Source organism: Budorcas taxicolor, chromosome 5 (assembly GCF_023091745.1).
Source record: "Budorcas taxicolor isolate Tak-1 chromosome 5, Takin1.1, whole genome shotgun sequence".
Lineage (NCBI taxonomy): Eukaryota > Metazoa > Chordata > Mammalia > Artiodactyla > Bovidae > Budorcas > Budorcas taxicolor.
Window position 1 is genome coordinate 158,442,839 of NC_068914.1, and position 25,221 is coordinate 158,468,059.

At 56.4% G+C, this 25,221-nt stretch overlaps 1 protein-coding gene across 1 annotated transcript; it reads left to right on the forward strand.

The window, feature by feature from the left end:
• Positions 1 to 209: 209 nt before the first annotated feature.
• On the forward strand, positions 210 to 24,795 carry PARVG (parvin gamma). Its single transcript, XM_052640885.1, has 13 exons — positions 210 to 331; positions 1,655 to 1,749; positions 3,309 to 3,373; positions 4,177 to 4,279; positions 4,837 to 4,977; positions 7,275 to 7,390; positions 8,810 to 8,865; positions 11,469 to 11,491; positions 13,739 to 13,797; positions 14,035 to 14,103; positions 16,762 to 16,863; positions 24,010 to 24,082; positions 24,545 to 24,795. The coding sequence occupies exons 1-13, from the start codon at positions 210 to 212 to the stop codon at positions 24,652 to 24,654; spliced, it is 1,134 nt and encodes a 377-aa protein (XP_052496845.1). The 3' UTR covers positions 24,655 to 24,795.
• The last annotated feature ends 426 nt before the right edge of the window (positions 24,796 to 25,221 follow it).

The window sequence follows — 25,221 nt, forward strand, 5'->3', positions numbered from 1 at the left end:
CCACAGGGACGATGCCGGGCGAAGCACACCCTGCGCCCAGCTGGACCCCCTGCCTCCCAGGCTTGCAGGCTGCCGCTCCCCCAGCCCAGAGGCCTGGGCAGACAGAAGGGCGCCCTCCCAGCTCTCGTGTAGCCAGGGAAAGTTTCCTTCTCCAGCCTGTCATCTCCCCTAACTTTCAGCCAAGGAGACCAGCCACCCCAAGTCTTCCGATGAAGAAAAAGAGGCCCAGGTCTGGGAAGGGACAGCCCCTGGGGCTGCTGATGGCTGGAGGCAGCTCCCAGCTCTGTGGACACTTGCTGCCTTTGGCGCCCATCAGGTTCAGCCCCTCCCGGTAAAGAAGCGTCAGGAACAGAGAGGGGAGGTTGTTTGCCCAAAGTCACACGGGAGGAGGAGCCCACCTGGAACCCAATCTCCTAACCTCCCCCCCTCCCCCAGGCCTAGTTCCCGCCTCTCCTCTGGCCCTGTCCTTTGAACAGAACCCCCCTCCAAAAGGAGGCTTGGGAATACGAGGGGGATGGAGTCAGCCCAGTGACTTGCTCTCCACACCCCCAAGATTTAGGGCAGGACGGAGCCGCAGACAGTGCCCCGGAGTCCCCATGCTGGCCGCCTGTGTCACAGCGTGACTACCGTCTTGTGAGTGCCTCCATCTCACGGCAGCTCTGGGCCCTGCTACTCCAGCCAGGCCTCCCCGGGCCGGAGCTGACCGCCAGCTTCTGTTGCAGGAGGCCCCCCCCCCCGCCCCAAATGTCTTGTTTGGGGCTGAAAGCGCTGCAGGAGGCCCAGGGGCCAGAGCGGAAGTTGGGGGGGCAGGGCCACACCAGGCAGGAGAGGAAGTGAGTCCAGGGGAGCAGGAAGGAGGCTCTGACTCTGCCGGGCACCCTCCCCTGCAGCGAGGATGAGGAGGGCCAGCTCTGAAAACTCTTGCCCTTCCCACTGAGTGGAGAGACCCCTGAGCTCCCTCGACAGGCCAGGATGATAAGCCCCACTGTGGAGAAGCTCGCTCAGAACTTGAGCCAGGCAGGACCAGCCCACACCCCTGAGAGCCCAGCCTGCACCCCAGTCCCATGTCCACACACTCAGAGGCTGGGGGGCTGCTCTGTGCCCCCTGACTCAGGCTCAGGGCCCAGAGAGGACAGGCCTGTCCCCCACCCCTGCCCCGGTAGGAGCTCCTGGTCTGCAGACATCACCCATCAACGTGATCACCGCCACACTGCTGCCCCGCCCCTCCAGCAGATTTGCCCCCTGAGGTCAGCCAGAGGGTTTTCTGGATCCAAGAAGCTCTGAGCAGTGGGTTGCCCCCTTGGTCCTACTACCTGGGGTGGGGGTAGGTGGGGTGGAGGTTCCTGTGTGTTGTCGGAGGGGCCGTGGGCTGGCTGCTCCGCACCTGACCGAGGAGGACCCCAGCTCCCCACCAAGCCTTTGCACAGGCTCTGACCTCAGCCGCCGCCTGTTTCTGCAGGGCGTCCCGCAAGCACTGGCTGCTAGCGACCCTCTCAGCAGGCACCCTTTCCCCTTGCCCAGGCAGCCCGGTGACTTGTCCACCCCCCAGCCAGCTCCCACCCTCTCCCCGTGCCTCCTGGTGTCTAGAGGAAACAGCAGACCTCGAGTCTAGAGTGACTCGGAGGGTGATGTCCTTGGCTCCCTGCCTCCCCAGGGCCGGCAAGGCAGCGATGGAACCGGAGTCCCTCTACAACTTGCTGCAACTCCCTGGGAAGGCGGACCCACCGGCCGAGGAAGAACTCTTACAAGGTGCCGGCCGGGTGGGGCGGAGGGCAGGGCTGGCATCCTGAGAACCCCCCCGGGCAGATTCAGGCCCTGCCTTGTCTGCCAGGTGGTCCGCTGAACACCCAGTTCTGTCCAGCCCCTGCCTCTGCCTTCTGCTATTTATACTTGACTCCCCTGCTTCTGGAACCTTCCACTGAGTTATCCCCAGATCCCGCATAACCGCACTTCTCCAGGTTAACGGGGACAGTGGTGAGGATGCTGACTGCTCTGTGGTCCCGTGTGTGCGGGGGCTGAGCTGAGCTCATCTTAAATGCAGCATCTCACCTGTTACTCTGAAGAGTGGTAGTCACGGGCGCTCTCACCTCCTTATTTACGGACGAGGAAGCAGGCACAGAGGGTGACATGGCAGAGCCGCAAGCCCGGTGCCGCGGGGCTGACTTCAGTAACTGTCTGGTGTTCTCGGTTTATAAGTGGTTTCAGGTTGTGAAGCATCAGGAGGAAAATTGCTGTTAGGGTGGCAGGGCTTCGTGATTTGGAAAAGTGTTTATTTTTGGTTTGATAGTTGGTCTGGAGATACAATTCTGGCAGGCAGAGCTGGAACATGGTGAGATTCAGAGTGGCAGGAAGGACGCTCCAGGAAGGGGCCACGGCCATTCAGGCACCGCCACCCCCGCCCCACCCCTGCCACCAGGCATTTGCCGGAGCCTGTCCTCCTGTGAGGATCACACGGGCCGGGTGGGACTCAGAGCCCTTCAGTGTGTCTGGAAGACTCCAGCCGGGCTACGTGAACACAGAGGCAATGCGTCTTGTGGATGCGGGCGGAGCCAGCCCCGGGGTGACTGAGTTTCTCCCACATCCACTGGAACTCGATGATCTCCGGGGTCCGCCTGGGCCCTGCCATTTGCGGGTTCTGTGGTTCTTCAACTTAGGGGAGATGCTGACCCAGGTCTTGGGGCTCAGTGGACAAGCCAGGAGCCCTCAATGCCCTGCCCACACCGGGGAGCCTGGCAGTCATGGCTGAACGCTGCCTCGGCCACTAGGAACCCGGGGACCTGGGCTTAACTGATCTGTGACCCCTTCTTATGTACGTGGAAAGAGGGTCAGATAAAATGCAGGATGTCCAGTTAAATGTGAATTTCAGATAGACAAGAAATAGTTTTCGAGTTTACGTATGTTCTCCAAATTTGAATATTGTGGTGTCTGCAGATGGGCTGGTGTTCACGAGAGAAGTGAGGGGGAAGAGTGCTCTGGGGGAGGCAGGAACCACTTGGTTGAAGGAAGGGGGTGCAGAGGACGAGGCATGCCTGGGAAACCCAGGTGTCTGGGGATGTTTGGTGGTCAGGGCGCGCGCGTGTGTGTGTGTGATGGCATGTGTACATATGTGTGACTATCTACGTGCGTGTGTGAATGCACTTGTGTGCCTGTGTGTCTGAGTGCCCTATGCACATGTGTGTGCCTGTGCGTGTGTGTGTGTGTGTGTGTGCGTGTGAAGTGGCAGGACCAGTCTCCCCTCTTGGTCAAGACGCTGGCTCCAGGGCTGACCTGCAGGCCCCCATCCATGTGTCATGCTCCCCTATTTCCAGGAGAGAAGAGGAAGTACCTTCCCCCCACTTCCCGGAATAACCCCAAATTTGAAGAATTGCAAAAGGTGCGGCAACCTTCTCTGACCATCTTTGTCTGGAGGAGTCTTTTTACCTTCCTGGGGTGGGGACCGTGGGCCACCCCCTCCCCAACCTCAAGCTGGTGGGTGGTGACCCGCAGGCTCCCGGGAGACCTGTTGAGTGGCTGCATGAAGGGATCCTTGTTGAGCACCGACGGTGTGCCTTTCTGTGCGTGATGCCAGCAAGGCTCCTGGTGGTTGAGAGGGAGCTCACCTGTGTCCCAGGGAGCGGAGCCTCAGAGGAGTGACCTGACCCGTGGGGGACACGCGGTGGCCAGTGACGACGGAGCCGGGGTTGGACCCAGGCCACAGACCCCAGCTCTCGTGCTCCTTCTCTGGCTCAGCTGCCTGGGGCAGTGGACAGCTGACCAAGCGGGTGGGAACACACGGGCACCACCCAGTTCTTCTCGGCTGTAAGCTGCGCACAGAAAAGGGGCTTCCCTTTTCCTCTGAGGTATTTCTCTAGCCTCTGTGGGGTGTTTCTGTTACCTCCTCCAGGGAGACCTCCTGACCTGCGCCACCTCTGACCGCCCCCCAGAGGATTTCAAAACCCCTGTATTATCAAAACCTAATGCAGGACCAAAAAAAAACCCCGAAGTGCTCAGGTCCACTGGAGCCCAGAGCAGGCCCCTAACAGCCGGGGAGATCAGAGCAGGCTTCCCAGAAGAGGCGATGTTTGACCTGGCCTTGAGGGACGAGTAGGAGTTGACTGGTGGGAGGAGGGCAAAGCTGAGCCCGGCGAGAGGCCGAGTGGGGAGTGGCCCCCTATCAGCTGTCCCTCGGGCCTGCAGGTGCTGATGGACTGGATCAACGCTGAGCTCCTCCCGGAGCACATCGTGGTCCGCAGCCTGGAGGAGGACATTTTCGACGGGCTCATCCTGCACCACCTTTTCCGTAAGTCTCTGCTTTCAGCCCCAGGAAGTCCTAGGAGGCAGAGTGGGCCAGCCTGGGGCTCGCTTGGTGCCCTCTGCAGAGCCCTTGGCAGACAGCCGCAGGATAGGCCTGTCGGCCACAGCTTCCTGAGCTCTTGTGTTAACCCTCAACACAGCTGTCCTGTGATCATCCCCACTTTACAGATGAGGAAACTGAGCTCCGAAAGGCCTGGTAGCTTGTCCAAGGTCTCACCATGAAGACAGCACTGTGGGGGGGCGGGGGGAGGAGCCAGGGGTCTTGGCTTTAACCACTAGACCACACTGCCCTGAAGGGAGGAGGACCGCGGGTCACTGTGTGGGAGGCCCAGGGGGTGGGGCACAGGGTCTTGGTCAAGGTGGAGTGGGCCAGGGGTGTCTCCAGAGAGCGGGGCTTGCCCAGCCACGCAACGCGCATGCCCCGTGACTGCCTGGAGGAAGCAGACTGGCTGCGGGTCCTCTGGCAGGAGCCCCATCTGTCGGCCCTCCCCCAGCCTTTCCCACCCTTTCCCTCCATCCCACCCCTCTCTCTCTGGTCCTCAGAGAAGCTGAGCGGACTCAAGCTGGACGTGGAGGAGATCGCCTTGACCACGGCCAGCCAGAGGCGCAAGCTCACAGCCGTCCTGGAGTCTGTGGACCAGAGCCTGCGGGTGGAAGAGCCACAGGCCAAGTGGAGCGTGGAGAGTGCGTGGGGCTGGTGTGGAGGGGGCTGGGAGCGGGCAGGCAAGGAGGCAGAATCACAGCGCCCTTACCCGGGCAGGGGCGGGGCTGCCTCGAAGCCCAGCACGAGGATGATAAAGGCAGCCTTCTCCATAAGGCTGCCATGGCTGCCCAACCCCCAAGCACCACACACGCGCTCAACTGCCTTGTTGGATGGGTGCTATCTGCCTGCTTCGTTAGCTTATCTAACTTACATCTGCAGTGCCTGCTTGTAAGAAACGAGTGTGCAAAGTCCCACCCAGTTAGCCACTTGGTAGGATTTCCTGCCATTCCAACCTCTACATCCTGCCCGTTTTCCAGATGAGAAACTGAGGCTGGAAGGAGTTGAAATAGCCTCTTCAAGGTTGGGTGGTGAGGTGGTCAGTTCAGTTCAGTCACTCAGTCGTGTCCGACTCTTTGTGACCCCGTGGACTGTAGCACACCAGGCCACCCTGTCCATCACCAACTCCCGGAGTTTACTCAAACCCATGTCCATTGAGTCCGTGACGCCATGCAACCACCTCATCCTCTGTCGTCCCCTTCTCCTCCTGCCTTTAATCTTTGCATCAGGGTCTTTTCAAATGAGTCAGTTCTTTGCATTAGGTGGTCAAAGTATTAAAGTTTCAGCTTCAGCATGAGTCCTTCCAATGAATATTCAGGACTGATTTTCTTTAGGATGGACTGGTTGGATCTCCTTGTTCAAGGGACTCTCAAGAGTCTTCTCCGACACCACAGCTCAAAAGCTTCAATTCTTCAGTGCTCAGTTTCCTTATGGTCCAACTCTCACATCCATACATGACTACTGGAAAAACCATAGCCTTGACTAGATGGCCTTTTGTTGGCAAAGTAATGTCTCTGCTTTTTAATAGGCTGTCTAGGTTGGTCATAACTTTTCTTCCAAGAAGCAAGCATCTTTTAATTTCATGACTGAAGTCACCATCTGCAGTGATTTTGGAGCCCCCCAAAATAAAGTCAGCCACTGTTTCCACTGTTTCTCCATCTATTTGCCATGAAGTGATGGGACCAGATGCCATGATCTTAGTTTTCTGAATGTTGAGTTTTAAGCCAACTTTTTCACTCTCCGCTTTCACTTTCATCAAGAAGCTCTTTAGTTCTTTGCTTTCTGCCATAAGGGTGGTGTCATCTGAATATCTGAGGTTATTGATATTTCTCCCAGCAATCTTGATTCCAGCTTGTGCTTCATCCAGCCCAGCGCTTCTCATGGTGTACTCTGCATATAAGTTAAGTAAGCAGGGTGACAATATACAGCCTTGACGTACTCCTTTTCCTATTTGGAACCAGTCTGTTGTTCCATGTCCAGTTCTAACTGTTGCTTCCTGACCTGCATATAGGTTTCTCAAGAGGCAGGTCAGGTGGTCTGGTATTCCCATCTCTTTAAGAATTTCCCACAGTTTGTTGTGATCCACACAGTCAGAGGCTTTGGCATAGTCAGTAAAGCAGAAGTAGGTGTATGAAACAGTATGAAAAGGTGAGGAGGTAACAGTTTTCAAACCCCCTTTTTTTCCTTTTTTTTTTTTTAAAAAAGTATGGTTGGTTTATAACATTGTGTTAATTTCTGCTGTACAGAAAAGTAACTCAGTTATACATATATATATATATTCTTTTTAAATGTTCTTTTCCATCATGGTTTATCACAGGACGTTGAATATAGTTCTGTGTCAGACGGTATTTGTTAGGCCCCCCGTCACTATTCTCCCCACTGCGTTTCAAGTCTCACATTCAATAACTGATGCTTGTAATGTTGGCCCTGAATCAGGTCATGAGGTCCACCAGGCCCCTCTGTTCATGGAATTCTCCAGGCAAGAATACTGAAGTGAGTTGCCATTCCCTTCTCCAGGGGATCTTCCTGACTCAGGGATCGAACCCAAGTGTCCTCATGGCAGCTGGATTCTGTACTGTCTTAGTTGCCAGGAAAGCCCCTAAACCAGGTCACGTTCAGCTCAGATCTAACAGTTTGTTCAGCCAGGGCCCTGCCGTAGGACATTTAGCTGTTTAAGCAGCGCTGCGGTGAACATCTGTGTGTGAAAGTTCCCTCCACACATGGCTCGTGCCTTTGGGCTATATTTGCAGAAAGGATGACTGGAGCAAAGTGAGACTATTTTTAGGTTCTGAATGTAGATTTCCAGACCTCTGCTCCCCTGACGCCTGGACACCAAGCTCCTCGGGCTGCAGAGGATGGTTGTGACAATAAGGAGCCCACCGCGTGGCCCCAGTTTCGGGTATCCTGGGAGCTCTGACTTTGTGCCCCCCTCTCCTCCCAGGTATCTTCCGCAAGGACCTGCTGGCCACCCTGCATCTCCTCGTGGCCCTGGCCAAGCACTTCCAGCCCGACCTGCCCCTCCCGACCAACGTGCAGGTGGAGGTGATCACCATGGAGGTAAGGGGCAGGCCCCGGAGGATGCCTGCCTGCAGGCCGAGCATCTCGGGGCTGAGTCACCACATGCTGGACCAGGGGGTGGATGCCGCAGAGGGCGGGGGCTGAACCCAGGTGAGTACCAGGGAGCCGGGAGAAATACCAGATCCCACGAGGACCGTAGGGGAAGCTGGGCCGGAGCTGTGGGCAGGAGATGCAGAGTCCAGGGCGGGCCACGACCAGGTCTGTGGACTGGCCAGCCCCACTTACTCAGCAGATGACACCTGCCTGGGGTGTCCTGAAGGTCCTGGCTGATGACTACCACATGGGCCACAAGTGACCATCTGTTCACGGCCCTCTGGAGCGTTCACACCCTGGGCCACCACCACTGCCCTCCCACTGTGACAGCCTCGTCTCCCAATGCGTGGGTGTGAGAGGGGCCCTAGGGATCTTTTTGGTTCCAGCATCTACTGAGTGCTCCCTCTCCAGCACGTGTGGACTTATGCTGTAGCTGATGGCCCAGGAGTCTGTGCCTGCCTTCTCTCTCAGACAGACCCTGAGTACCACCAACAGGGCCCCCCGCGCCTGCTCCCTGCTCTCCCCTCCCCCACCTCCTGGGCACCTGGGGAGCAGCCAGCTTCCCTTATCCCAGAAGGCAGAATACACTGAGTCCAGCCAAACTCAGGAGGATTCATTCTGACTTTTTCAAAACCGCTGACGAATTCTACGGCTATATGTAAATTGGAGGTGACTTCATTCCTTCATGCATTCACCTATTCATTCATTCACCCACCCACTCATCCATTCATTCACCCACCCACTCATCCATTCATTCACCCACCCACTCATCCATTCACCTTTCCACTCATCCATTCATTTATCCACTCACCCACCCACTCACTCATCCATTCATTTACCCACCTACTCATCCATTCATTTATCCACTCATCCACCCACCTGCTCATCTATTCATTCATCCACCTACTCATCCATTCATTTATCCACTCACCCACCCACTCATCCATCCACCCTCTCATCCATTCATCATCCACTCACCCATCCACTCATTCATTAACCTTCCCATTCACCCATTAATTCATCCATCCACCCACTCATTTATTCGCCCACCCAGTCACTTATTTGTTATCAGGTAAACACATGTCCATTGATGCCCTGTGAGCCAGACACTGAGTGGACTTTGGGGATACCTGGGCACCAAGACAGACACGGTCCCCCTCTTTGTAGGGCTCAGGGCCCGTGGGAAGGACAGTTAAGCTGGTCCCATAAGGGCTGCCCAGGAGGGAGTCCGCCTTGAGGAGCAGATGCGGCAGGGTGAGCTGGGTCCCTCGGGGCAGCTTTGGGCCCTCCAGTCGCCTCTGGCGGCAGTCGTGGGCCCTAGAATTTTCTGTGGCTACTCCATTCCGTCCCCGTTCTCTCTCCTAGCGCACCAAGAGTGGCCTGAAGTCGGAGAAATCGGTGGAGCAGCTCACTGAGGGCGGGTGAGGCGGGGCGGGGGCACTGGGCTTTCTCGGGAGTGGGCAGCGGGCAGCGGGCCCCGGGGCAGGGGCAGGCCTGCCTGACCTTCCGGGCGGGGCCCTCACTCTGCCAGCCCTACTAAGTGCCGCCTGGCCCTGGAGTCCTGGCCGGCAGAGCCGCCTACACCCACCTACCCTGCACGCGCTTCATGTCAGGGTTGGAAACACAGCAGGGTCAGGGCCGTGCACGTGGGCTCTGCAACAAGGCAACCGCAGGGTCCGGGAGTCCGGGGAGAAGCGGGGCTGCTGTTCGGTGCCTCTGAACTGCAGGCCAGGTGAGGCTTTGGAGGGGTCTCAGTGGCGCGGGGCCAGCCGGCCTGTGGCCAGAACTCCCAGCAGCCTGGGTGGTAAAGGAAGCCGTGCGTGGACCCTGTGCCTCTCCTGCCAAGCCCTCCAGCACCCCCAGCTGCGTCTCTCTCCAGGGAGACCTGGCCATTTTGCATTCCTGGACTCCCCTGTGGTGGAGATTGTAACTGACCTCAGCCAAAGGTCCCCCTGCCACCCATGGGCTCACACTTTGGGACACCTGCCCAGGTTCCAGGGATAGGAAGGGTGGGGGGCTGGCCCTGCAGCAGGCCCCTGGGTTTGGGCTGCAGGTTCCACTCCGTGAATTGTACAATCTTCACCTGATCCAGGCAGAATGTCTCTCATCCTTGCAAAGCCGCCAGAGCTGCACAGGGGCCCCGCTCCGCCTGCAGGCCCGCATTTCCCCAGACCCTGCCACAGGCCGCTGCCTGGCTTCCCCTTTTCGCCGCCCATCCCATCTGGTCCAAAGGTCTTTCTGGGTTGGCCTGAGAGTGGGTTTCGTAACAGGAAATCTGTGGATTCTCCTTTCCTGTCTAACCCTTCCCGCAGGCCTACTGTGTGCAGGGCACTGGGCTGTTTCAGCTCCCTTGACCCATTTAACTCTCAGAGGCCCAGCTGGGCAAGTTCAGTTCTCTTCCACTCGCAGACTGGGCCGCCAGCCCTGCCTGGGCTGAGATCCCAGCTCAGCCTGGTAGGAGCCGTGCGTCCTCGTGCGAGTCACTCCCTCTCTTTGAGCTTCTTCATGCCTTTGATAAAGGGGGACCCCCCTTTCCTACTTGTTGGGGCTGTCGTGAGTGTTATAGATGATGCAAGTAAAGGAACCTTCCCCTCTTTTGTGCCCCCAGCCTTGAGGTCCTTTCGGGTCTACGGCTCCTGGGTGTCCACTGGGGCCAGGCTAGGGGGATGGGCTAGCTGATGGCAGGTAATGTCTGTGGCGGAGGTGTGTGGGCCGGGCATGGCCAGGGTGGAGGGAGCAGACGTCTGTCGGCCCCTCCTGCCAGTGGGGCCTGGCACACCTGCCTTCCCAGTGACACCCCAGGAAGAAGGCCTGTTCCCCTCCCACTCGGTGAAGCTAGATGCCCTCCCCACCATCCGTCTTAACCCGTCTATGCCGAAGCTTTAGGGTCTGAGAACGAGTTTGGGGAACTTAAGAGAGAGGGTGCAGTTAGCGGTGGTCCTGGTGGCCACACCCCTCCTCCCTTCGCAGCCCTAAAGCCACCCTTCTCAGCCTCTGCTGAGCTCGGACGCCTCGCTGAGGGCCCACCCCTGGCCCTGGCGGCACAGGGCCGTGTGCCCCTCCTGGCAGCTGCCTCCTTGCGGAGCCCTGGGCCTTCGTCTCAGGCTGCTTCCCCCATCCCTCTCGGCCCAGCTTCCTGCCAGGGTCACGGTCGGTTGGAGGGACCACCTGGCTCTCCTGGGAGAGCCCAACCTTCCCCAGGCATGGGGCAGGGGTGGCGTTGGGGGGCGGTGAGGTGGGCAGAATCGAGCTTTCAGGGTGTCGGTGGGGAGGGTGTGGAGCACTCCAAAACAAAGTCCAGGTGAAACCACTCAATGACAATGAAGAGGCGGCGAAAGAAGCCAGACACGAGGCGGGCGCACGGCTTCACCACAAACACAAGCAGCCCAAACGGAAACACAGCCAGGCCTCTGATGGCAGCGACCTTTGTGGGATGTGATGGGGCGGGGGCCAGCTGGGGGTGCTGGAAGGTTCTGACACACAGGGGTGTGGGCAAACATGCGCCGGCTCTCTAGTGAGGATTCGGGCGTTTTCATTGTGTCGTGTAATACCCCCCCACTGCAACTGAAACAGCCTCCCAGGTGGTGCTAAGAACCTGCCTGCGAGGGCAGGAGACACAGGTTCGATCCCAGGGTCGGGAAGCTCCCCTGGAGGAGGGTGTGGCAACCCACTCCAGTTTTCTTGCCTGGAGAATCCCATGGACAGAGGAGCCTGGGGGGCTACAGTCCATGGGGCCGCAAACAGTCAGACACGACTGAAGCGACTTAGCAAGCATAGCACAGCTAAAACAGCAACCGCAAAAACGACACAGCCCAGGCGTTCCTAGGTGTGGAAGCCTCAGGGGGAGGTTTGGACCTCTGCCATTTGCTTCCCACGAGGGCCCTGCCTGCTTTCGGAGCTGCCAGGAAAAGGGAGCGCTGCTAGGCCTCGTCACACGAAGACGCTACGTCTCTGAAGTTGTTTTTGTTTTTTAACCATGTGTTTGCTCTCTCCCCACCCCCACCCCCTACATTTTTCTCTTTAGCCCAGACAAGGACCAGCCGTCAAGTGAGTACCTTCCTAATTTAGGGAAATTTTTTTCTGGTGGGTGTGTGCTGAGACAGACATGGCGTTATGACGGGCTGATGATTGGGTGTGCTCGCAGTTCCTTTATGGTCCGCGACATAACAGATGCAGGTTCGATCTCTGGGTCAGGAAGATCCCCTGGAGGAGGGCGTGGCAACTGACTCCAGTATTCAGCTTGAGGAATCCCATGGACAGAGGAGCCTGGCAGGCTACAGTCCATCGGGTCGCAAAGAGTTGGTCACGACTGAAGCAACGTAGCACGCGTGCATATGTATCTCCAGCCCTCTTGTCTTTTTGTCCTCCCTTCTGTCTGTCTGCCCGTGGATTTGGCTGTTCCTTCTCGTGATGCTGCTCTTATGGGTAGAGAGATTTTTAATTCCCCTCAGTGGTGGCAGCTGTGGAGTTGTTCAGCATGTGGGCTCTGGGGCCAGGCAACCTTGGTTCAAACACCAATTCCCCCATTTATTAGCCATGTGAACTTTGGTGAGTGACTGAACTTGTCTGTGCCTCAGGGTCCTGATCTATAAAATGGAGTTAATAATGGTACCCACCTCTTGGCTGGTGGCAGGGGTTAAAAAGTACTTTGTGAACGTGCTTAGTGCAGAGAAAGTGCTTAATAATGATTGTTCACTACTTTGGCTGCTATTTTTGCGACAGAGTTCTTCACCAATTGACTGACTGACTCAGCTATTCCTTCTTTCATTCATTTATTCCTTAGTCAGTCCGCCTGGCCAGCTGGCGGTTGGTTATCCATCTATGCATCCATCCACTCGTCCATCCATCCATTCATCCAACCATCCATTCATTCATCTATTCACCCATCCATCCATCTATTCACCCATCCATTCATCTATCCACCAACCCATCCATTCATCATCCATCCATCCATCTTAATATGATTTTTCCTCCCCGAACCTTCCCCGCTTGGAACAGAGCGGTATAAACAAGGGGTTCTCACCTGCGGAGGAGGCAATATGACCTGTGAGGGGCTTCTGAAAGCAAGGACTGAGAAAGGTTGAGTGGAAGAAGGGAGGTACCAGGAAGGCCGGTCCAGTGAGATGTCTGTGTGTGGGCAGGTGGAGGGGCAGCCCAAGGACCCGGGGTTTCCCAGGGAGCAGTGTTTGCATGAGGCTGGGCCACACAATGAGGGGCAGGGACACGGAGCAGGGCTTCCTAACACCGTGTCTAGAGTGTCCCTTGTGTTCTGGCCTGGGTCATTGGAGTGGCTCCTTCAGGGACACAATTTCACTGACCATAGGCCAAGAGGTCTGGGAGGGCTCAGTGGTATTTCTACCGTGTTTGTCGGTTTATGGGGCATTTTAACCTGCATAGTGCGGTCCCCCCCTTCACTAATGAGGGAACTGGGGCATGGAGAGGTGAAGTGACTTGTTCAGAGTCACACAGTGGCTGGCTGCAGAATCAAGAGGTAAATTCTACCCAGTTTGGGTATTCAGTGCCTTGAGGACCGGTCTCCCCAGGGGAGGCATGTTAGCTGCACATGGCAGGAATGCAGTTGGTGGGAAAAGGACCTTAGTCTGAGGCGTTGGCGCCTCTGAGTCTGGACCAGGGGCCTGAGCTGCTAAGAAGCTCCCGTGGGCCTGACTCAGCTGCTGAGGGTGCTGGCCTTCTGTGCACCGTGGGGATTTCAGCCTCTCTGCAAGGGCTGGATGCCCTTATTCTGCCACTCCACAGACGCTGGGGAGGAGACCTCTGGGCCAGGAGTCAGTCTGGGGCTGGCCCCTTTTCAACCACCCATGGCAGCTCCGTGGACTGCTGGGTGGAGCAGGGAACTACAGGGAGGCGGGGCGAGTTCCCAGGGGATGGGGTGGTGTCCACGCTAGAAACGATGACTGTTTATTTAAGACCTATTGTGTGCCCATCTGGGCTTTCCAAGTGGCGCTAGTGGTAAAGAACCTGCCTGCCAACGCAGGAGACATAAGAGACATGGGTTTGATCCCTGGATTGGAAGATTTCCTGGAGGAGGGCATGGCCACTCCCTCCAGTATTCTTGCCTGGAAAATCCCCATGGACAGAGGAGCCTGGTGGGCTACAGTCCATGGGGTCACAGAGTCGGACACGACTGAGCAACTAACACTTACTTATTTACTTGGGATAAAACTACATCTCTCTCTGGACTGTTTCTTCTGAGAAACTTTGGTGGAAAAGAAGTCCCTGTTTGGCACAAAGATAATAGCATCGTAATGAGGTGTTTATTGGATCTGTCTGCAGAGGACGTCTTTGATGAGTTATTTAAGCTGGCTCCAGAGAAGGTGAACGCTGTCAAAGAGGTAGAGAGATCCAACCTCCAAGAGTGCCTCCTGCCGCCTGCCCACCCGCTGCCCGCCTGCTGCCCGCCTGACCTGGGTCTGGGGGACAGGGTGGGCAAAGGGGGAGGAATCTGGCCTTCACTCTGCAGCTGCTGTGCCGGGTGCCACGCGGTGGGGGGCAGAAGCTTTCTGTGACCCTGAGTGGGAAGGTCGGGAACCTGAGCTGGGGGCCTGGGGCCTCGGTTCTTCCCTGGACAGGCCATCGTGAAGTTTGTCAACCAGGAGCTGGACCGCCTGGGCCTGTCGGTGCAGAATCTAGACACTCAGGTAGGGATGCGGTGGTGGGTTCCGGGGTCAGGAAGGGCCACAGGGTGAGGGTTTGGCAGGGCCCACTGGGAGCCTGGCCTACCCTGTGTGACCCGGGGTGTCACCTCTCAGAAACCTGGGGCCCTCCTCTCCAATGGCGGTGTTGCATGGAAGCAGCATCGCCAATCAGGGACAGGACAATGGTCCTGTGAAGTGAGGACCTCAGGGTTTGTCTGTGCTGTTAATCACTTTCATTGCGAAACAACTGCCTTGCAGCTCGTTTTTCCCCAAAACTAATCTTGGACCATCCGATACGGTGACTCAAAACACAGGAGGGTTCCCTGTCTAATTGCATTGACTTCCCTGGTGGTGCTACTGGTTAAGAACCTGCCTGCAAGTGCAGGATGTATAAGAGATCTGGGTTCCACCCCTGGGTCGGGAAGATCCCCTGCAGGAGAGTATGGTCGCCCACTCCAATATTCTTGCCTGGAGAATTCCATGGACAGAGGAGCCTGGAATCGCAGTCGGGCATGACAGGAGAGACTAAGCACACACACACGTGTGCCTGGTGGGGTTGTAGGTGTTGACACAGCCCTGTGTCCGAGGGCTCCCGCGTCTCCTGGTCCACGGTGCTGACGACGCTGAACATTCCCGGGGCAGTAATAGAATCTTGAGCTGTCAGCCTCCTGTGGTGGACCGTGGCCTCCCACCAGAATGCTATGCCCCTGATTTCCCTTAACACAGTGAGGGGCAGAGAAGTCGATGGCCAGCCCAAGCCCTTCAGGGCAGCAGTGGAGCCTGCTGGACCTCGGGGGCATTGACTGGACATGGTGGTGCAGGATTCAGTCCACCTGGCTTCTGTTTACACAACATGGTCTGGGGGGACTGGTGGTGAGGTCACCAAATGGCTAATGGTGAGCTTAGCTGGAGCTGCTGATGTCTCAGACACAGCCTGTCATTAGCCAGTGGGGAACAGGGTTGATAGAGCCCTGTGCCTGGAACTAAATCCAATGAAGCCCTACCCTGCGCCCAGCTCTGAGCAGAGCCCTTCACATACGTCAGCTCATTGACTCCTCCCAACGACCTCCTTAGGTGGGAACGGCTACTATCCCATTTTACAGATAAGCACATTAAGCACAGAGAGGTTAATGAACTTATCCAAGGTCACACAGAGATTAAGTGGTGCTTGTCACTCAGTCGTGTCTGACTCTATGTAACCCCATGGACTGTAGCTCACCAGGCTCCTTGGTTCACAGGATTCTCCAGGCAAGAATACTAGAGTGGGTTGCCATTCCCTTCTCCAACGGATCTTCCCAAGCAGGGATCGAACCCACCTCTTATGTCTCCTGCGTTGGCAGGCGAGTTCTTTACCACCGGCGCCAGCTGGGAAGCCCGACTAAATGGTCGACCTGGGACTTGAACCCCGGCTGCTGAGGCCAGAGTTTGTGTGCCATCAGCACCTTGCACGGTGGCCACATGAGAAGCCCGTGTGTGACGTGGTCTGGGGACACAGCAGGGTAGAGGTGGCAGACTCTGAAGCCAGGTGGGCCCACGTTACCCCTGGGCTTGAGGATGCCTCCTTCACCTCAGCTGTGTGAACTTGGACCTGGATTTCTCTTCTTTTAAAATGGGTTCAAGGATCCCACTCTCATAGAACTGTGAGTAACAAGTGAGATGGTGAACATCGGGCATTTTGTGATTACCTGGCATTTGGTAAAGAATCCGCCTGCAATGCAGGAGACCGGGTTCCACCCCTGGGTTGGGAAGATCCCCTGGAGAAGGGATAGGCTCCCCACTCCAGTATTCTGGCCTGGAGAATTCCAGGGACTGTACAGTCCATGGGGTCACAAAGAGTCGGACACAACTGAGCGACTTTCACTTCACTGACGCACTGTGGACATACAATAAAAATTGTGGTTTTATTGTGTTTTATGTGGGTATGAACAGATGATGTCTTGGGTTTACATTCTACCTGTTTCATCTTTATGTCTCACTTGGTAAAATAAAGGTGTTTGAAGAATAAATGGCACATGTGAGAATATTGCATAAAGGGGGATATTAAAGTCCCTGGTATGTCAGTGGGACATTAGCAGGCAAGATTTGGGGCCAAAATAACAGCATGGAAACAGACCTATTATGAGGCAATTCCATTAAGGACTTCTAGTGGTGACTTACTTCCAATATTCAATCTTGTGTTTTGTGTCTTTGAAGAGATTGAAGAGGATTATATTAGCATATGATGCGCTGATGCCGGGGTGATGGATTTATCTCTGAACGTACAGACAGAACAGACAAATACGAACGTAGCAGCCAGCAAAATGAGCCCGGTGTGATGTTCTCTGCCTTTTCCTGATGGAATAGGTTTACACTTAACTCTGTTTTCTCCTGAGCCTCTGTAGCTCATGGAACAGTATGTGGTTTAAAAAATGATTTGAGGCTATTTCACAGAAAATGTAAAAATGGCTCGTCTTATCAAGCATGTGCTGTGTGTTAGGCAGCCAATAACTGCTTTATACCTGCTGCTGTTTACAACAACACCACAAGGTCAAGGATGTCATCCCTATTTCTCAGAAAGGAACCCGAGGCTCAGAGAGGCTGTGTGACCTCTATCGTCACACAGCCTGTAACAGGCAGAGTGGGATCCTCCAGGCGACCCGTCTTCAGTCCCCTCCTTTGCAGTTTGCAGATGGCGTCATCTTACTCTTGCTGATTGGACAGCTGGAAGGCTTCTTCCTGCACTTGAAGGAATTCTATCTCACTCCCAGCTCTCCTGCGGAAATGGTAAGTTTTTGCAAAGATTTTCCTTTCCACCTCTACCTCTGAGTGCTCAGATCTAGGAAACCGGCATGATCAGTCTTCATTCACTCACTTACAGGTGAAGTAAAGGGTGAAGGAAACTTTGGTTGTCCGTATGTCTGCCCATCCACCCGCCAACCTCACCTGCAGACTCTTACACCTAGCCTTTGACTTGCTGATCCACTCATCCACCCAGTTCATCTATCCGTTTATCCATCCATGCATTCATCTACCTATCCGTCCACCCACCCACCCACTCATCCATCCACCTACCCATTCATCTATCATCCATCCATACATCATCCACCCACCCAACCATCCATTCATCCATCCATCCATCCATCCACTCATCCATCCACCATCCATTCATCCATCCATCATCTGTCCACACATCATCCTTCCACCCAGCCAGCCAGCCAGCCACTCATCCATCCACCTACCCATTCATCTATCATCCATCCATACATCATCCACCCACCCATCCATCCATCCATCCATCTACTCATCCATCCACCATCCATTTATCCATCCACCATCCATTCATCATCCATCCACCCACCCACTCATCCATCCATCCACCCACCCACTCATCCATCCATCCATCCACCCATCCATCTATTGTCCATCCACCCACCCACTCATCCATCCATCCACCATCCATACACCCACCCACCCATTCACCCACCTAACCATTCATCAATCCATCCTTCCATCCGACCATCATCCCCCCATCCATCCATCCATCCCCTCATCCATCCATCTACCATCATCCATCCACCCATCCATTTATCATCCATCCACACATCATCCATCCATCCATCTATTCATTCATCCATCAGTCATCCATCCATCCACACATCATCCATACACTCATCCATCCATCCATCATCCATCTACATGTCATCCATCCACCCGTCGAGCCAGCCAGCCACTCATTCATCCACCCACCCATCCGTCTATCATCCATCCACACATAATCCATCCATCCATCTATTCATTCATTCATCCATCAATCATCCATACATCCACACATCATCCATACATCCATCCACTCATCCATCCATCCAGCATCCATTCGTCTACCTGTCCACCCACCCATTCACCCATGCACCTGATCCCTCATTTTCTGAGGTCTTGCTTGGTGTCAGGCCCTATGGCCATAAAGACGATCCACCCCAGCTCCTGCTTTCAAGGACCCCTCAGTCTGTAAACACTGTGCTCTCAGTGATGTATGGTCTTCCAGGCTGCAGTGAAATGCGTTGGCTCATGGTGGGTGGGCTGGTGGGGAACCTGAATGCAAGAAAATGTGGTTAGTGCAATCTGCAGGTATCGGGAGAAGCCTTGCGTGAGAGATGGCCCCTGAAGTTGGCTGAAGGGCTTGGCTTGCAGAGTTAAACTAGGGAGGGAACCCCCAGGGGAGGGAATAGCATCATCAAAGAGTCAGAGGTGGCAGGGGTTCTGGCCTTGTGGCCTTCAGGAGTTCCCACGTGGACCCTGGAGTCTGGGGGGGGCTGGTTGGGAGAGAGCTGCGTTAGTCCAGGCGGGGATGGGAGGGGGTATCTATGCCTGAGGTGGGGAAGGACAATGGCGAGATTGGTACTGGTGGAAGGGACAGGGCATCGGCCTGACTACTCCCAGCTTCTGGACCCTCGTGGGGCTCCTCCCTCCCCCAACCCCCAGGCCTGTCTTGTGGAGCCTCTGCAGTTCTTCAGCTCCTCAAGCTCTCCCACCTCTGGGCTTTTTCACAGTCTGTTCCCCTGATGGGAATGTCCTTTCCATGCGGGACACCTCCCGGTGAAGGGAAAGGATGCTCACGAGTCTCCACAGGAGGAAACCGAGGCCCCTGGGAGCAGGGTTCACTCCAGTCCTGGGCTCTGTGTCCTGGCGGACTTGGCAGAGGGAGACAAAGCCTCTGCTCTGGCCCTCAATCCACCACCAGCTCACGGCTGGCATCTCAGGCTTCTTGACTAAAATGGGCTCACAGTCCCTGCTCTGCTGGCTTTTGTGCCCAGTCGCTCAAAGTGTCTGACTCTTTGCAACCCCATGGACAACAACAGCCTGCCAGGCTCCTCTGTCCATGGAATTCTCCAGGCAGGAACGCTGGGGTGGGTTGCTGCCCCTCAGACCACACAAATAACAGAAAAGAGTTTGGAGCATCAGGAAGATGGAAGCATCCAGGGGCCTGTGGTCCCTTGTCCCCTCATCCCGCCCAGGACCCCAGGTGGACCTCTCTGAACTCCGTCCACAGCAGGATCCCTCTGGCTGGATCAGCGGCAGGCACCCCAGGGCAGGAGGGCAAGAGGGCACCCCATCCTCCCTCTGTAGACAGGGGACAGCAGGCAGGGCTGGGTGCCAGTTCCCAGTGCCAGCCTCGGGGCATTGCTGGGAAAAGGAATGATTTCCGCCCCCTTTGATGTACCTGTGGCCCTGAGATGGCTCAGATCTCAAGGCCTTCCCTGGGGGGTTTGGGGTGGTGGTGGGAGGGGGCCCTGGGCCCTGGGCCTTGACCCAGTTGCCCTGACCTAGTTCCAAGCTTGGTTTCTGCCTGGCTGCCATGTATCAGCAACCCTGTCTGTCCCTGCTTCTGGCTGCAAGCCTGACCCCCTCCCCCAACCAGGGTCCCTGTCGAATGTTCCAGGCCTGCCTCCTGGCCACAGCCTCCCTGCCCGCCTGTGGTCCACACGCCACCTGGGCCTCTGCCATCTCCAGGTCTTTGCCAGGGTGCCCCCAGCCCTGCCTTCCTCCTGCTTTGCTCTGGCTCCCTTAGCTGGGTGTTGGCTCCGACCACCTTTTCATCCCCTCTGAGCTCCTGGGCACCCTCTAGGCCCCTGAACCACAGCTCTTCTCATGTTCGCAAGGAGTTCTTACCCAAGTCTGGCCTCACCAGGCTCCTTACCCCCGTTTCTCTCTCACTTCATGTTCCTGGGGGGTGGAGGGCAGGGCAGGGTTGTATTTCCATTTTACAGAAGGGGAAACTGAGGCCCCGGAGGCTGTGGGACATGCCCAGGGCTGCCCTGCTGGAACTGGGGCTGACCTCTTGACCCTCAGCCCACGTTCTTCTTTTGGCCATCTTTGTGGGTGTCGTCTCCACCCTCTCAGGAGGCAGGGGTGCTCTTGACTGGAAGAGTGATTTGAAGCTCAGATTCCCCAGAGCTGGGATATTGGCTGAAGAGCAAACAGGCTGGAGCAGTGCAGTGTTTGACGCTGCAATAGAAACAGTGATCGGTACTTACTGGATTCTCACCCTTCACTGGGCACTGTATTAGTCAGCTACTGCTGTGAAAATGCTGCGTAACAAACAACCCAAATACCCAGTGGCTTAAAACTGCAAACCTTCCTTCTTGTGGGTCTGCAGATTGTCTGGGTTTGGCCACTCTAGGCGTGGCCAGGCTCCACCGCTCACCTGGGATGGGCTGGGTGTTAGGCCATCTAGGCAGGGGTCACAGGGGCGGTTCAGCTGTGAGCCTCCTCCTGGGACCAGCAGTGAGCATGGCATGGTTTTCTCATGGCAGTGGCAGGGGACCCAGAGATGGAGCAGGACACGTAAGGCGCAGGCTCAGAGCTGGGCTGCTGTCGCTTCCTTCTCACCCTCTTGGCCAGAGAAGGCCCTGTGGCCTCGGTGCAGAGGCCCTTGCTGTGTGCGCGGCTGAGAGGACACGTGCCTGGGGCCAGGGATGTGCTTGCCCATGGGCAGCAGGAATGACTCACCAATTCCTTCCTGCGTCGGGCCTCTGAACAGGAACCATTCCCATTCCTGTTTCTCTCCAAGGAAACTGACTTCAGACAGGGCAAGCAAGCCAGTTGGTGTTGAGGTTAGGATGACAACCAGGCTCGTCGTCTACAAAGTGGGAACTACAGCCTCAAGTCCTTCCTGGGGAGCCATGGTGAGCCCCGTGGGACACAGAGTCAGGGTGAGACCAAGAACGAGGTTCACCCAGAGTTGCAGGGTCAGAGCAAGGCTGAGACTGTGGTGCTGACTTTTATCCAGAAATCAGGGCGCCCATGTGTGATCAGTAAGGGAAGGTTAAGAGGATGGAGCCGGTGGGGTGGGTCACATGCAGATCCCCATAGAATCAGGGGCTCAGAATTGGGACCCAAAAGAGCACAGGGGTCCCCTGTTTGTCACTCAGAGGTCAGGGCTTCACCAGATGGCAAGGCTGGCAGCCAGTATTTTGCTCACCTCCTAATCCCCAGTTACTAGCTGGGGACAAATGTCCCACCTTCCAAGGCCTCCACGTGCAGCCAGCCTGCTGACTCCACTGATTTCACGTTTTGAAGATGAGCCACATTCTTCGGAGGGAAAAGAAGCAGCCTCTCAGCTCAGGCCCCAAGAATGCACTTTTATGGGCTATTGTAAGAAACCTCAGCTGCAGAAATGGGTAACAAAAATGCTGACGAGGTCATTAACTGGAAAGGGTGGAACAACGGCCCTTTCCGGAGGTGGGACACCCAAGGAATTGTTATCTCAGTCCTGTGGCTTCTGGAAATTGAATTTCTTGTTATCAGACCTTCTCTGCCAGTGGTGTCGATGTGAGGTTGTCGTTCATTGCTGGAAGCGGAGTAGGGTTGGAGGAGCGAGGCAATCATTGGCTCTGCAGAAATGAAAACACCAGGGCCGGGAACCTTCGGCTTCTTCCAACTTGCAGTTACTTGCTCTCTCGAACGATTTGAATGCTCTCTTCTGGGTTGTGACCTTCTCTCAGCTCCGCAGAACATGGTCATTTTCCTTTCATCATCTCAAACTGTGCATGCAAGAAAACGAATGCTTTGGGTAGACCTGGTGGGGTGGGGCTGGAGCCTGGGGCAGCTACTCCTGGTCGGACTGAGCATCGTCGAGGAGTGTGACCTGTAGAAGCTTGAGCGATCGTTGTCCTAGGGTTGACAGCGGTGATACTCAGCACAAATTCCACAAGGGCAGGCAGCGGATCTGGGTTTTGCCCCAGTTGCATGGCCAGCGCATAGCAGATGATCGGTAAATATTTTTTAGGGACTTCCCTGGAAGATCGGTGGCTAGGACTCTGCGCTCCCAGTGCAGAGGTCCTGGGTTTGATTCCTGGTCAGGGAACTAAGATCTCACATGCTGCAACTAAGAATTTGCCTGCCGCAACTAAAGGTCCTACAGGCTGCAACTGAAAGAACCCGCGTGCCGCAACAAAGATCTAAGATCCTGTGTGCCGCAACTAAGACAAATAAATAACGATAAATATTTAAAGTAAGTGAATGAAGCGTTTCTGAGAAACTGGTCCCGTGAGCTGCTCCGTGACAAATGGATCCCCTGGTGAAATCGCTTGGGGAAACATGCATAGTCCCAAAAGCTCAGGATACACTGTAACACATTCAAGGCACTGAGAAGTCCTGCAGCGGAGGGTTTCCAGAGGACTTTATGGGAGCCAACGTTTCCTAAAGCCACTTGGTCCCAGACCCCTTTTCCCTTCTGTCCCCTGGGCCATGCTGTGAGGATGCAGGCTTGGAGGTGAGCACAAAGGCTGGGCTGAGAGGCGGGAGAGCACAGCCCAGTGTCCTGTCTTCACTGTGATATTTACCTTCTGTGCATCTTGTGAATGGTGCTCCTGATGAGAATGAAAGCAATAGCGACAGTAACAACCCACGTTTTCCAGAATTCTGCAGTCTGGGGGAAGACCTGGGGATAGGGGGACAGGACGGCAGTGGAGGGCTGATTCACTCACTCCGAGGTTTGCTTCCCCCGGTCTGCACCTCCCCAGAGGTGTGACCTGCCTGTTGGGGAACATTGGCACCTGCGCCAGCCTTGGTCTTCTTCTTGATGGGCTCTAGAGGGGCAGCCCTGCTGGGCTGGCGACCCAGCTGCCACCACCCTCTCCCTGGCATTTTGGATCCAGCTCTGCTACTCTGTCCATTTTTTAAGAATAATTTATTTGTGTAGGCTGACAGGTCTTAGCGGCAGCATGCAGAATCTTCAGCTGCATCATGCACTCTCAGTTGCGGCATGCGGGGTCTAGTTCCCTGATCAGGGATCCAACCCCTGCCCCCTGCATTGAAAGCACGGATTCTTAGCCACTGGGCCACCAGGGAAGCCCCTGCTCTGTCCATCTGATGCTCCTTCAACTCTCCTCCGTGGAGAAGGACCCTGCTCACTGGATCCCTGTGGTCCCCACACGGCCTCTGGGGAGCCAGCTGTCATGGAGGACTCCGCCTCTTGCCTGGGATGCGGCCGGAGTCCTTGGGGTGGGCTGAAGATGCTCCCCCCGCCCCTGTCCTCTATCCTTGGACCAGGACTGTGGCCTGCCCCTCTCCCTCTCTGAGAGAGTCTTTCTCAGGGGCTCCTGGCCTCCCACACAGCCCACTTCTCAGCCCTCGTAGGAGCTGGGGCGGCGGAAACTTGCAGGGAGGCCTCGGCTCTGCCTTCGTTATTCCACCTTCATGTCTGGCCTCATGGTTCCAGTTCTGGGTCCACCATCACATTGGTCCACACGGCAGCTTGCAGAGGCCACTGGGAGGTGCGCTATTCCCCTGTACGGAGGAGGGGACAAGGCCCAGTCAGGACACGTGCCTTGTCCGACCTGTGACTTGTGACCTGTTGGGAGCTGGTGCACAGATGTCCAACCCAGATCTGCCCAGACCCACCAGGAGGGGACTGGGAGCAGGCTAGGCACCCTCGGGTGGGCTTTGCTTACCTGCCGCTCTGCCAGCTGGGCCTCTGGGCCCCTGGCTAGGTTGCCACGGGAACCGCCTGGCCTGGTTGAAGTGGGCTTTGGGACTGGGATGGGCTCCTCAGCCCCAGCTGCTTTGCAGGTGTCAGAGGGAGACAGACCTGACTCCAGCACTTTCTATTGTGAGTTCAGACAGGCCCGTGGCAGCTCTGAGCCTGTCTGCTCATCTACACTTTACCCTCGGAGCTCAGCTGTTTATGAGGGAGTCTCTATTGCGCACAGGTTCCGGGGCTGCATCAGGAAAGACAGGATGCTTCCTTCTCTGGCCAAAGTCCCCTCACGTGGCAGGACTCACTCCCAGGTGTCACCTCCACCAGGAAGCCTTCCCTGATGCCTGGGCTGGGTGCCTTCCTTGGGGACTGCCTTTCCCCCTAGAAAGGCAGGCTTCCTGGCTGCATGATGAATCATCTCGCCAACATCTGATGGGGTCTTGTCATTGTAGCTGCACAATGTCACCCTGGCCCTGGAGCTGCTGAAGGAAGGAGGCCTCCTCAGCTACCCTGTCAACCCTGAAGGTGAGTGCAGGGCTCTCGTGGGCAGGCAGCCTCGTGCCAGGGCCCCTGAGCGGGGCGATGTGTGGGTGCAGCCTCTTGCCTGGTGTTGGCTGAGTTTTCCTATGAGGGGGCCCCGTGCCCACGGCTCCCACCCACCCTAGTGGAGGACGGTCCTAGGGGGAGGAGATGGGGGACCAAGGTCCCTGGGGATGGACTGTCCAGAGAGCTGAGGTCTGGAGGAGGTGCTGCACTGGGGGCCCCCCGAGAGGGTGCCTGGGAGGAGACAGTGGCAGTGCCCTGTGACGGGTCCTGGGACTCAGGGCTCGCTTGACCAAGTGTCCTGGTTTGCCAGGAGTTCTGCCAGGTTTAGCCCTGAGAGTTCGTGTCCCAGGAAACCCCTCGGTCCGGGGCAGGCCTGGACAGATCTGACCTGATCTTTGCCTCCTGGATCTGACTACTGCCCTGCTCTCTCCCGACCCGCAGACATCGTGAACAAGGACGCCAAGAGCACGCTGCGAGTCCTCTACAGCCTGTTTCGCAAGCACAAGCTGAAAGAGAGCACGGACGTGGTGCCCCAGAGGTCCCCAAATTAATCCTCACAGCCCCCAGAGCTCCTCCTCACGGCCTGCCTGCCAGGCGCCGCTGGAGGGCCAGGGCCGCGGAGGGTCTCCTCGCGGTGCAGCCAGCCCTGGGCCTCCCACTCTTGCTCTGCGTGTCTGTGGCATGCCCGCCCCTCCCCCGTCTCCTGTTTCCGTCTGTCTGAATATCTTTGAACCCAATTAGGCGTGGTTTCTTTCTGAGCCAACCTCTGATCTCGCCTGGTTTATTTTAACAAATGGATCTCTGGGAGGGGTGTGGGGAGCCTGCCGCTGTCCTGGGAAGGTCCCCCTTAAATATGCACAGATATGAGCTGAGCTCCAATGCAGGCTCCCTCCGCACGGGGCAGGTGAGGGAGGGGTTCAGGAGCTTGTCTGCAGGGCCACCGCCAGGCAGCTGTGAGGGGCCCGGTGGCGCTGACCTTCAGCGGGGCTGAGGGGCTGACCCTGGAGTAGGAGGGCCCTCAAGTGTCAGTGCTGACCCGACAGCGAGACCCGCCTGCCACACTCAGCTACTGGTGTCGACCTGCCTCTCACAAGGGGGTGACGGGCCCAGGATCACCC